This window comes from Miniopterus natalensis, chromosome 22, assembly GCF_054644295.1.
Source record: "Miniopterus natalensis isolate mMinNat1 chromosome 22, mMinNat1.hap1, whole genome shotgun sequence".
Lineage (NCBI taxonomy): Eukaryota > Metazoa > Chordata > Mammalia > Chiroptera > Miniopteridae > Miniopterus > Miniopterus natalensis.
The window spans coordinates 688,104-701,459 of NC_142102.1; the positions used below are offsets into that span (position 1 = coordinate 688,104).

Here is a 13,356-nt window from a genome sequence, read left to right on the forward strand (position 1 = left end):
CAATGCCACTCAGCCACGAGGAAGGGCGAAGTGCCGCCATTCATAACTCGGGTGGGCCGTGAGAGCACTGCGCTAAGTGCAATAGCTGAGAACCACATGATATCCCTCCTCCGTGGGGTATGAAACTGACACTTGCGGATACAAGCAGCAGCGTGGTGGGTGCCAGAGGGAAGGGGGTGGGCGGAGAAGGGGGTCTTAACATACGGTGACGGGAGACTTTGGGTGGCGGGCGCCCCATGCAATATGCAGAGCCTGTGACATAGAAAGCCACGCCCGAAACCTGTATGGTCCTATTAACTGACGTCCAGTGTCACCCCAATAAATTTAATAATAAAATAACCAGGGGTGGGGGTGTGTGGGACCTTCTGCAGGCCCCTCAACCTCCCTGAGCCTCAGTCTCCGATCCTGAAAAAAAGTTAACACCTGACACAGCAACAGCGTCATTGGGACTAGAGACCTTGTGAGATGCCAACGTGTGTCGGTGCGTTATCTCAAATGGCCTATTGGACGCCCAGGATCCCGGCCTTCCGATCAGCAGGTAAAATCGGATCCGTGGGCTGTGCCTTTCTCCTCCCCCCGAAATAACCGCGCAGCAAGTGCCGCCCCCTGCGGGTGGAAATGAACAGGGGACGTTCCTGCCCTGTCCCCAAGGAAGCGACAGGAGAAAGCCTATCAGCACCCACCTCGATCCACGAGGTCAGGTGGGGCCCGGCCCTGACCGGGGTGACAGAGACTCCAAGAGACCCTGCTCGCTGGGTCTAGGGACGTTAGTGGGACCAAATCCAAAAAGGACAGAGGACTGTCACCCTCTGGTTGTGGAGAGAAATGAGCAGCGTCCTGAAGGCCGGGAGCGTGAGGAGGAGACGCCTCCGTGTCCCTCGACCCCCGTAAGCTGATCAGCTTGTTACGTTCACATCGGCAGGTCCTTCCGACGCCTCCAGTCTCCTCACGGAAACTGTTTCCCGAGTCACCTGCTCTTCTGCTGCCACTTTCCATCCCGCACGAGCACCCGCCACCTCTCAGCTCCCGTCACTTCCGTGCTCCTGGCAAGTCCTAGCTCTTGGTTTCGCTGCCATAATAGCGAGCTCAGCACATGCTCCCCTTTGCTCCCAAACGTCCCCTGCCCTGCCCACTCGTTCACACTTTTGTGTCTAAGGCCCTCCCTGGTTGGGGTGTAACGCCCTCCCATCCCTCCCCGAAGGAGGCGCTCAACACCTCCGCTAACCAGCCCTGGCATTTGTCCTAATTTCTGTTATGTCTTCTGGGTTCAGCTCAAAATCTCATCCCCACCGTGAGCTTCCCGCCTGTGAACTCCAAGTGGCCTGTGGCTGCAGGAGGGTGTTTAACCTGATCACCCATTGTGTCCACCATCAGCTCCTTGGGAGCCCAGCACCATTCCTGCTTCTGTGTGGCTCCCTGTGCCCAGCAGAACGCACAGCACGCCCAACGTATCTGCTAAAGAGCAGTCAAGGCCAAGGGATGCATCTAAACTTAGACACAACCCAGGTAAACCTCAGCGTGCTTCTGAGACACCACAGACTAGACCCTGCGTTCTACATCGCGCAAGACTGGACTCTGAGTTCTAGATCACACATACCGGACCCTGCACTCTAGGTCACATGGACAGGATCCTGTGCTTTAGATCACACGGACCGGACTCCACACTTTAGATCACATAGACTGGGCCCCACATTCTAGGTTGCACAGACTGGCCCCCCCCCAATTTTAGAGCACAAGACCGGTCCCTGTGTTCTAGATCATGCAGCCCAGACCCTGAGTTCTAGATCACACAAAACTGGGCCCCAAGTGCTAGATCACACAGACTGAGCCCTGCACTCTAGATCACATGGACAGGATCCTGTGCTTTAGATCACACGGACCAGATCCCATAGTTTAGATCACATAGACTGAGCCCCACATTCTAGGTTGCACAGACTGGGTTCCCTGCATTCTAGATCACAGGACTGGTCCCTGTGTTCTAGATGACGCGGCCCAGACCCTGCGTTCTAGATCACACAGCCTGCCCCCCCATGTTCTAGATCACACAGCCTGTGCAGCCCCCCCATGTTCTAGATCACACAGCCTGGGCCCCCCGTGTTCTAGATCACACTGCCTTGGCCCCCCATGTTCTAGATCACACGGCCTGGGCCCCCCACGTTCTAGGTCACCCATACTCATGCCAGGCGGTTGCACTGGCCATGCCCAGTGAAGGAGCGGAGGAATCATTCCAATGCACTGACAACTCACTATAGTAAGATCTACCCCACATTTCTGAACTTCTCTCCATGAGATGTTTACCAAAGAGGCATCCGCGTCTAACTCAGTATTCATTTTCATGAGCCCAGATGTTGTCTCACGACTTGGTCTAGTATTTCATGCATCACTAAACAAAGAAAATGAACAACAAAAAAATTAAGTTCTTTTTTTCTCTTCTAAATAGTCCTGATTTGTCTCCCAAATGTAAGCCGTGCCATTATGTGGAAGGACTTTCCTTGCAGACTAGACACATCTCTCTGTGAACCCGGCGGATTGCAGCGTGGGACTGAGAGCAGAGACGCGATAACAGAAGGCCTGTCAACCGGGCTCCGCATTAGAGAAGCCGGAGCATGTGGCTCATTAGCATAATGACACCTATTTGCATCCCTTTGTCTCCTGACGGCGGAGAACTGTCATTGAATCATTTGAAACTCATTAGACTATCACATTTAGCCTCTGCAGGCTCAGATGCTCACGGTATAAGTAAACTACTTGGCCAGGCAGCTATTTTTAGTAAGGCCAAAAAATGAAAGACAAAAGGAGGAAGAGAAACATTTAATTGAGTAACATTTTTTTTTTCTCTTAAAATTATTATGCCCTGAGCTGAAACCATATGAGTCGAGGAAAGGTGAGGTCAACGGTATACAAACAGGACGGATATTCAAAGAAAATCCTTCTCATTGCTTTGTAGAGTGTAGTAATGATATTAACAGCAAATATAAAAAATCAACATCTAAATAAAACAATCTTCAGATAAAAATAAATTTGACGTGAGAGTTCAAAGTCTCAGGCGATACCTACGCTCACTGACCTCATTTGGTTTGACTGACTGGGGAAGGGACAAGACCTCCCCGACCTGTGTTTTGGCTTGAATGTGATAAATGATTTAACCCTTTGCGGTCGTTTGTCTCCTCTCAGCCACCAAAGCTTTTTTACCGTTCCGGTCGTATGTCTGCTCTCAGCCACCACAGCCAGGAACCGAACGAATCTTAACTCCATTCATGTATCAGTTCATAAATCTTGTTTATCCTTCATAATCTTGCATGTTATGTATCACTGCTCTTTAATGGAAATTACTTCCGACCAGTACGACACCCATGTCCAAATTTAATACGGCCGCAAAGGGTTAACTGCAGTCGGCAGGTTGTTGACTAGGAGATAACTTGGTGGAAGGATTAAAGGGTCACATACTTTCCTAAACCCAGAACTGCTTTTGTGCCCTGCACACAGAGGCCATGAAGTCTGAATATCACATCGACTGAACTTATTTAACTAATGATGAAAAAAATAACAATCTCGCTTTCAGTGTTTTGTCTTTTTTCAAGAGCACAATCTCTATATACAAAGACGGGCATGTTCTAAGTTATTCAACTCACTTCTTCTTGGGAACATGAAGAATTCACTTTCCTGCAGGGACATGAACCAGTGATTCCCAAGCGAGAGGCCTTAGGGAGCTTTTGAAGGTTTGTCCGAGCACTGATTAAGACAGCCAGCCCATGGCAGCGAGTAATTTAAATAAATCCTGGTGAGACCTTCTTTTCATTACACCGCTTTCCCCAAATAAACGTGTTTTATCTCTCCATGGCATTTGAAGATCAGAGTTTGAAAAAGAACGGATTATTTCCACCCAACCTAATCTTTTGGCTCAGCACACATATTTACCTCTCCTAATTCCAAAAACCTCTTTGGAATGATAAAAACAATAGAAAACGAAACCCTTGGAGTCACAAGATGCTCCCCCGTCAGCAACGGCAGAGTGGCAGTTATTAGGTAACAACTATGAACCCTGGACACGTTGGAAAAAATAACTCCCTGAAGGGACTGGAGGGAGAACAGATACAGGGAGAGATGGGAGGGAGTTGAGAGAAAAGAATGGCTTTTCACTTAAAAAGCCGTGAGTTGGAGCTGGGAGATGGTTAAAGCGCAGCGAGACCCCCTCAGTCTTACAGGCTTGGAGAACCAAAGCAAAGTGTCTGGACCATGGAAGTATCAGAGCTGGAAATGAGTAAAATCCTGGGAAGGGGGAGCCACAGAGAAAAGCCCCACACCTGACGTGCCCGGATGTATGTGGACTCCACCCAGATGTCGAACTCGCCCCTGAATCATGCAGACATGGAGCAGAATCCCACCAGCCCGGCTCAAGTAAAAATCACCCGATGTTTCAGCTCTTGCCTATCACACGAAAGACAGAGTTTTAAGTTTTTCTTCAGTCAAGTTAACTGGGTAAAAAAATAATAACAACACTCTAACTTAACAGAATCCACAGTTTCAGCAACGTAACACTGAAATATTCAGGAAAGAATTCAAAATTCTCCAATGGAAAAGACAAAGGAAAAAAAGGTTTGATAGTCAACAGAAAATATAATCAATACAAAATGACCCCAAGAGGACTCAGATCCTGCATTTAGCACATGAGGATTTGAGAACAGCTATTATGCCCATGCTTATGGGTACAGAATGTAATGTTTTGTAATAAAAAATTACTCTAAAGAAGTAAGCCCGGCCAGTGTAGCTCTATTCCCGGTGGGGGCACATGCCCGGGTTTTGGGCTTGATCCCCAGTGGGGGGCGTGCAGGAGGCAGCCGATCAATGACTCTCTCATCATTGATGTTTCTGTGTCTCTCTCTCTCCCTTTCTCTCTCTGAAATCAATAAAAATATATTAAAAACAAAACAAAACAAAAAAAACTAAGAGTAAATCTTAGCTGGGACATTGAAACTAAAAGGACCAAGTACAAATTCTAAAACTGGCCATTCAGAGAGCCTTGGCAGAAACACCCCACAGAGCAATTGGGGTGACACTGCCCCCCAGTGGACCTGGAGGGAAGGAATAGAACCAAAGAGGATTATTCTGGAGACTTAAGATCTCATGGAATTCACCTTGCTATGTTTGAGAGTTGCTTGGGACTCATTACCCGTTTCTTCCTTCTGATTTCTCTTTAGAAATAGGAATGTCTACCCAGTGTCTGTTCCTCCATTGTATTTTAGAGGCACAAGACTTGTTTGGTTTCTCAAGTTCACACCTGGAGAGGAATTTTCCCCAGGATGCATTGGGTCTCACCCATATCTGCTTTAGGTGATACTTAGGTGGGACTTGGGACTTGACACTTTAGAGTTGATGCTGGAATAAGTTAAGGCTTTTGGTGCTTCTGGGATGGAATGAATGTACTCTGCAGGCAGGAAGGACAGTAACTGGGGGGGCAGTGGCAGAATGATATGGACCGAATTGTGCCCCCCAAAATTCATATGCTGGAACCCTATCCCCAATATTACTGTATTTGGAGATAGGGCCTTTGTAATTAAAGATAAATCAAGTCATCAGGGTGGGGCCCTAATCCAATAGTATTAGTGCCCTTAGAAGAATAGGAAGAGAGACAAATATCTCCCTACAAACACATGCAATGAGAAAAGGCCTTGTGAGCACACAGCAGGAAGGCAGCTGAGAGCAGGAAAGACAGCCATCACTACAACTGAACCTCCTGGCCACTTGATCTCGGACCTCCCAGCTTCCAGATCTCCGAGAAAAGAAATCTTGGTCGTTTAAGCCACCCAGACTATGACATTTTGTCAGGGTAGCCTGAGCAGTCCAACATACATTCTAAAACTTCTGTTTGGTTTTTCTTTATCTTTTCTCTTTCTTTGCTGAGGTTTTTCTGCCTTTCCATTTGTTTCTAGCACAGCTGTGGGGGTGACACTGCCCTTTGAAACCCAAGTGGAGGTAGTGTGGCTCCCCAACCCTGTCGTGGTAACAGCAGGTCGGATGATCTCTGAGTTGCCTTTGGAGCCATATGAAGTCACTGTCCAGCCACACCTTGGTGTTCTCCCCAGAACAAGCTTCCGCATTTTTCAAAATATGAATAGACTGAGAGTTTTCCAACTCTTTGCATTCTGGTCCTTTTGTTGAACAATTCCTTCTTTAATTCATCTCTCGCTCCTCACATTTTACTGTCAACAGTCAGGAGGAACCAAGTGTGCCATCATCACTTTGCTTAGAAATATCCTCAGCTAAACATTCAGTTTCAAAGTTCGCAAGTTCTACCTTCCACAAAACACTAGGACACAATTCAGCCAAGTGCTTTGCCAGTTTATAACAAGGATCCTTTTCCTCCAGTTTCCGAGAACCTATCTGTCATTTCTGCCTGAGATCTCACCGGAAGACCATAAACGTCCATAGTTCTACCAGTTCTGTTCGTGGCTATTTCTGTATTTTCTAAGGATACGGAGGTTTTCTCTCCAGGCTCCTCCTTTATTTCTCAGCCCTCTGAGCAATCTTGGCTTCTTCTAGCACCTACCACAGACCTCACCAGCTTCTCTCTCACAGTTACAATTCTGAAGCCAATTCCACATTTTTAGGTATTTGTTACAAGCAGTAGGCCACTTCTCAAAATTAAAATATACATATTTGTGCAAAACTGAAGGCTGAGAAAGGGCTGATGGTGTAGTTCCAGTCTGAGAGCTGGCAGACTGGAGACCCAACAAGAGCTGATGCTTCAGTTTGAGTCCAAAGGCAGGAAAGACCCATGTATGTGATCAAGGGAGCCAGGCAGAAGAAATTCCCTTTCACTCAGCCCTTTTGTCCTATTCAGGACTTCAACTGATTGGGTGAGGCCCATCCACAGCAGGGAGGGCAATCTGCTTTACTCCATCTACTGATTTAAATGATATTCCTATCTAAAAATATCCTCACAAACACCTCCAGAATCATGTCTGACCAAATATCTAGTCATGCCCTGACCCAGCAAGTTGACACATAAAATTAACCTTCACAGAACTTAAAAATATAATAATCATATTAAAAAGTTCAATGAACGAGCTCATCAGCGTAATCTGAAAAACAGAGACAAAATGAAAAGAGGCTCAGTACTGACGGAAATAGAACAAAATATCTAATATTCATGTTGCTGAAGTCAGGAAAGGAGATGAGAAAAAAGATGTGGCAGGAAAAGTATTCAAAAGATAGCTGATCATACTTCTTAAATTTGGCAAAAATATATAGAATCAAGAGTCTGAGCAAATCCAATTATTGAAAGCCACCGGAGAAAAATGACACCTTACCTACAAGGGAAAAAATTATTTGAATGACAGCAGACTTTTTGTCAGAAAATATGGAGGCAAGAATAAAGTGGCACATTTTTCAAGTGTCAAAAGAACTGTCAGAACATAATCTTATATCCAGCAAAAATATTCATCACGTATTAAGAAAAAATGGTGTAAAAGATATCCCAGGCAAATATTAATACATATATCCCAGCACTTTAATTGCTGGCATGGCAATATGAATGTTAGACAAAGTGTTCATTCCATAAGCAATGAATGGGTGAAACAGAAGTCATCTATGGTGATGAGACGTGCATTCGGTCACCCAGCTATTAACACAATGAACTTTTACAGGGGTGATGATGATGAAGGACACTTCTTGAGCACTTTAATTGGTGTTACTCTGCCAGTCTGAAACATTACCTCACAACCAATTTACAACTGAGAAAAGAAGCTTGAAGGAGCTACTTGGCCACAGTCACTGAGCAAAGGAGCAGAATAGCCAGGACTCAGGCCCAGGGTATGGGCTGCTCGTTGTCAAAGAAAGGCAACTTCACCTGGGCATGGGCACCAATGGATAGTGTAAAGAAAGAAGGGCACAGTCCATCGGCACCAGCCCTGCCTCCCCACGTCTGAGCAGTGAGGCCAATGTCTCCACAGCGCTCTCCGGAAGGACTGGGATGCAGGAATTTCTAGTAGAATCAGAGACGTATGCCTCTAATGAATTTGTTATCTCCTGAAGCAACATGTTTCCTATATATGCACAAGGCAAGGGGTGATCAGACACGACAGACTGTGTTGTTCTTACGGAACATTCTAGAAGAAGCGAGTTGACAGCAGTGACTACAGTGCAATCCAAAAGGTACTGACTGGCTACTAGAAATTGGGTGTTGAAGGGGGGTCCCTGCAGGAGGTGACCTGAAATCTGAGAAGCGAAAACAAGAAAGGCCTGCTAGGTGAACCCAGGAGCTTGCTCTAGGTGGTAAGTGCCGCCACTCACATCCCTCTCAAGGGCAGAGACAAGAAGGACAGTCCACAAGGACAAAGGAGTGTGGGCCCCACAGCACTCCCCATCTTCTGGAGCAGACTGCAGCTTCTAGTGGGCTCATTCCCACAGACAACCCAAATTCTCCTGAATGCATGCAGCCGCACCCCGAAAGGATACCCACGGCTCTGACTCATGAAAATAACTTACAGCTGCCAAACTTCAGGGGGCAGGCGTGGGCGTCCATCGGGAAGTCCTCAAGCTGCATCGGACACTCCGCAGAGATGGTCAAGCTGAAAAGAAGAGACGAAGGCTTTCAGTGACTCCGCAGCTCTGCTGTTTATTAAGCAACTACTACGCTCCAGAGAGCCATAGTAAGAATTTCACCCGTTATTTTAATTTTAATGGCTCTTTTATTGTCTAAACTGTCCCATCAAATTACAGAGGTTTGCACTGTAGATGAATATCCACTAGAAATAAGTCTCGCCCTGGCTGGGGTGGCTCAGTGGGTTGAGTGTTGTTCCATGCACCGAAGGGTCTCCGGTTTGATTCCCAGTCAGGGCACATGCCCAGGCTATGGGCTGGATCCCCGGTTGGGGCATACAGGAGGTGACCGATCGATGTTTCTCCCTCGCATCACTGTCTCTCTCTCTCTCCCTCTCCTTTCCTCACTCTCTAAAATAAAAATAAAAAGAAACAGGCTTTATTCCAATCCCCTCGACTTCTGCGACTTGGTGTGCGTGCCTGTTCATACATTACCACTGTAAAGTCATTTGAGATGCCTCTAAAAATAATTTATTCTTTGTTTCCATTCCTTAACCAGATTGATCTAAAAAAACTTCCCCGAACAAGGCCGAATATACGTATTTTCTAAAACCGTTGATAAGCTCAGAAACTGTAAACACGGAATAAATTCGCAGACTGGGTTAGGAACCAGAAGCTGAGTCATTTCTGGGTACTGGGCCGGTGTCGACACACTGTGAAGCCAGCGAAATTGTGTTATGACAGCGATCTTTCGATGCAATCTAATTATTGTTTTTAATCCAAGTCTGGCCTTCTAACCACCACCACCCCCACCCCCGCCACCACCCCCAGCGACTATAGCAGCGATCCGTGGGCCTAATAGCTGCCGTGTCTACTCCAGACACGGTGTGGAGCACTGTCCTGGCATTAACAGGCCCAATCAGAACAGACGTGAGATCTGTCGCTGCGAACACATCAGCTGACGAGGTGAGAAAGTGATGCACAGGGATTCAGGGGTCGGGGCAAGAATGCAGAATTATTATCCGGCCCTGCCCCGGTCACTGCAGGGGCTCCCTGACGGCAGGGGCTTTTCATTCTCTACAGACGTTTTGCTTTTACTGTTTTTATTGATTTGAGAGAGAGAGAGGAAGGGAGAGGGGGGGAGACGCATCAATTTCCTCTTTCTCTAAAATCAATCAATAAAATTAAATTGAAAACGACAAAGAATGTAGACCAAGGAGTCTGCTTTTAGCAGCAGCAGGAGGGGGAGGGTCGGAGAGGGCTGGGCAGAGTGTCGCTGGATCTGTAAAGAAGAATCACTGTAGGAACAAATAATTAAAACAATAGTAATAAAGAGCCAATAATTCCAGTAAACCATAAAAAGCGGTAATTCTATAATTACCATCTCCATAAATGCTGTCGTCGGAGCTTCCCAGATTGATTCCCCGTTTTAATAGACCCTCTAAGAATAATCCCAAACATTGAAAAATATCCGTCACCTCTACAGGTCTCTCGCTGGTCAGAAAATCTCCCAACAGCCCATGTTTCAGCCTCAGAGAACAGCACTGATTCTGCGCTTCCTTTAAAAGCATTTCAAAACTGGCCTCTGCTTTGATCACACTCACAAATATCTCTAGACAAGAGGGAGCCTCCATTCACCGGGTCCTTGAGATGGAGAGGCCTTGATGTGAAGCCGCCCCTGCCACTCGGAATTGAGCAAGAAGCTCTGCACCAGCAGCTCAAAGGAGCCGCCAGGCCGCCCCCAGGAGCCTGCTTTGCAGACAGAGACAGTGACACCGAAGACATTAAGGAACCTGCCTCAGGAAAAACCTCGTGAATTACTGGTGGATCCAAGAATTCAGCTTTTCTTCCAAAGTGGGATTTTTGTTTTACTTCGAATTTCTGTTAAGAGATTCAAGCATTAACTTATTGCAATACAGGGTCTCAATTTTTAACATCTTAACTTTAGGTTCAAGGAAAGGGGCTTCTTTTGTTCCTTTGTTTAAGTATTTCCTTCAGCTTGGATCTGCATCGCCCTCTCTGCCCTACCAACCAGGGGAGCACTTTGAGATGGTCCACACAGCCGAATTCAGGGCTAGCTCTGCCATTAACTGTGTGGCCTCTGTCAAACTGCCTAACCTCTCTGGTCCAGTCTTCCCAATGGAAAAAGAGACATCACAGCAGCTGCTCTGCAAAAAAGAGCTGGTAAGTGCGAGGAGGGCGTTTGCCTCCAGGTTTCCCCCAATATGTTCCTCAGATCTGAGGTTTCATTCGCATGAAAATGGCATCAATGCAGGAGAAGGTGGTGCCGGCAGGCAGAACAAGGGCCCTGCAGAGATGTCCACGGCCTAAGGAAGGTCACCTTAAAAGGCAAAGGGGCCGTGCAGACAGGACTAAGTTAAGGCTCCGGGGATGGAGGAGATGATCCTGGGTCAGCCACGTGGGCCCAGTATAATCACAGGGGTCCCCTTGGAGCCAGGGAGGTGGTCTTGTGACCGTGAACCCAGAAATGCAGGGAATTTAGAACAGGTGCAATCCTGCCTACAGCTTCATTTTAGCCTTGTAAGACCCCTTTTAATTTTTTTTTAAAATATGTCTTTATTGACTTCAGAGAGAGGAAGGGAGAGGGAGAGAGAGAAACATCAATGAGAGAGTCATAATTGATCGGCTGCCTCCTGCAGGCCCCCAACTGGGGATGGAGCCCGCACCCCGGGCCTGTGCCCTGACCGGGAATCAAACCTCGATCTCCTGGACCCTAGGTCGATGCTCCACCGCTGAGCCACGCCCGGCTGGGCTTGCTTTAATTTTTTCAAAATATTTTTTAATTGCCTTTTAGAGAAAGGGGAAGGGAGAGGGAGAGAGAAACATCAAATCACTGTCCCACTTATTTATGCATCATTGGTTGATTCCTGCACGTGCCCTGATCGGGGATCGAACCCGCAACCTCGGCGTATGGGGACGACATTAAGCAACCGAGCTTCCCGTCGAGGGCTTGTAAGACCCTTTTGAGAACTTCTGACCTCCAGATGTGCAAACAATACATTGATTGTATTGTAGCCAATACATCTGCGTGACTTTGTTACAGCATCAGTAGGAAACAGTTACAAATTTTGGTCCCCAGACCGAGGGTGCAACTGTAACAAAGACCTAGAAATGCGGAGGTAACTTTGGAGCGGGGCAGAGGCACAGGCTGGGGGACTTTGAGATTCATCGTAGAAAAGGCCAAGACCGCCTTGAACAGTCTGAATGGAAACATGGGTGTTAATGATTTTGCAGTGGGACCTGGGCGGGGGGGGGGAGGCAGGGAGGAGCCTGGGGGGGGAATTGACATTATTTGCTAGAAACGTGGACATCAGAGGCCCTGCCGGAGAGGCTCAGAAGGCAATGAGGGACGTGTCACTAGAAACCAGAGCTTGTTGCACAGCCACAGAAAGCTTAGCTGAACTGTCTACGGCCGCGTGGAAAGCAGACCTTGTGAACGACCGTAGTGGCTAAATAACGGCCCCAAAGAGATCGGGTGCTAATCCCTGGGCGCTGTAGACGGCGCCTTCTATGGGAAAAGGGCCTCTGCGGCCGTGATTACGTTAAGGATCTTGAGATGACAGATCACCCACGTCAGCACTGGCTGCTGTCCCAAGGGTGCTTGTGAGAGATAAAGGGTGTTAAATAGAAGAATGGAGGGGGTGTGGTGGGAACAAAGAGGGTTTTTTAAAAAGTCCTTACCCAAGGATATGCTCACTGATTTTTAGAAAGAGAGAGATTTGTTGTTCTCCGTATCTAGGCATCGTTGGTTGGGTCTTGTATGGGCCCTGACCGGGATTCGAACCCACAGCCTTGGTGCATCGGGGCGATGTTCCAACTGAGCTGCCCCGCCAGGGCCCAGAGAGTATTTAAATTTCTCCCTGGCTAGCCCGGCCGGGCGCGGCTCAGCGGTTGAGCATCGGCCTAGGATCCAGGCGATCGGGGTTCGATTCCCGGTCGGGGCACAGGCCCAGGTTGGGGGCTCGATCCCCAATCGGGGGCGAGCAGGAGGCAGCCGATCAGTGACTCTCTCATCACTGATGTTTCTCTCTCTCTCCTTCTCCCTTCCTCTCTCTGAAATCAATAAAGACATATTTTTAAAAAAATAAAAAAATAAATTTCTCCCTGGCTTATGTATTGAGAATGAAGAAGAGAGAGGCGCGGGGAGCAAGCAGGAGCCGAGTGGCCGTGGCCACACGCCGGGGCGGAGATGGGGGGGGACGTCACTGATGGGTGACCTCTGGTCGCTGGGGGCTGGCCGCGGGGCAGAGAAACAGTGAAATCGGGGCAGTTACGCGTCGAGGCCGCGGCTTAACGAAAACCCAGGGAAGCTGGCGCTGGGTGCGAGGAATTCGGGGCCGTGCCTGACCTCGGCGGGTGCGGGCCACGAGGCCTCCTTACACGCATTGAACCCTGGCCACCAAGACTGAAACCTGCGCTCAACTGCGTTTTAAAGCATCTAAGTCGTGAGGCTCTGGGCCGCGGAAACAGACGCATTTGCAGGGGAGCAACCAACCAAGACGGAGGCCCGAAGGCAAACCGCACACGGTCGGCCAGGCTGGGTCTCTGGGGTCCCGGGGACTTTGGAAGGTGCCAAATCTCATCTACAAAACAGGGGAAAATGTATGTCCGGCCCCTCGTGGGAGAGCGCCTGACCCCCTCCAGGGGTGAAACTCACAGACTTAGCCTCCTCTCCTCCCTCCGGCGAGGGGACAGAAACATCTCTGGTGCGCGGAGGCGACTGGAAATGGGGTTTATACGGGGAAGAAGGACGAGAGCTCTCAGGCAGGGTCCCGCTCCAGCGACCAGAGGCCG

The 13,356-nt window shown here is 48.3% G+C and overlaps 2 protein-coding genes across 2 annotated transcripts in view; one reads left to right on the forward strand and one right to left on the reverse strand.

The window, feature by feature from the left end:
* GABRA5 (gamma-aminobutyric acid type A receptor subunit alpha5) overlaps positions 1 to 13,356 on the reverse strand; it is a 50,943-nt gene that overhangs the window by 11,560 nt on the left and 26,027 nt on the right. Inside the window, exon 6 of the mRNA XM_087829197.1 lies at positions 8,488 to 8,570. Coding sequence (XP_087685323.1) covers positions 8,488 to 8,570 — 83 coding nt within the window. The remainder of the gene's footprint in view (positions 1 to 8,487; positions 8,571 to 13,356) is intronic.
* Positions 1 to 13,356, forward strand: part of GABRB3 (gamma-aminobutyric acid type A receptor subunit beta3) — a 185,065-nt gene that overhangs the window by 6,061 nt on the left and 165,648 nt on the right. The gene's annotated exons all lie outside the window — the stretch shown is intronic.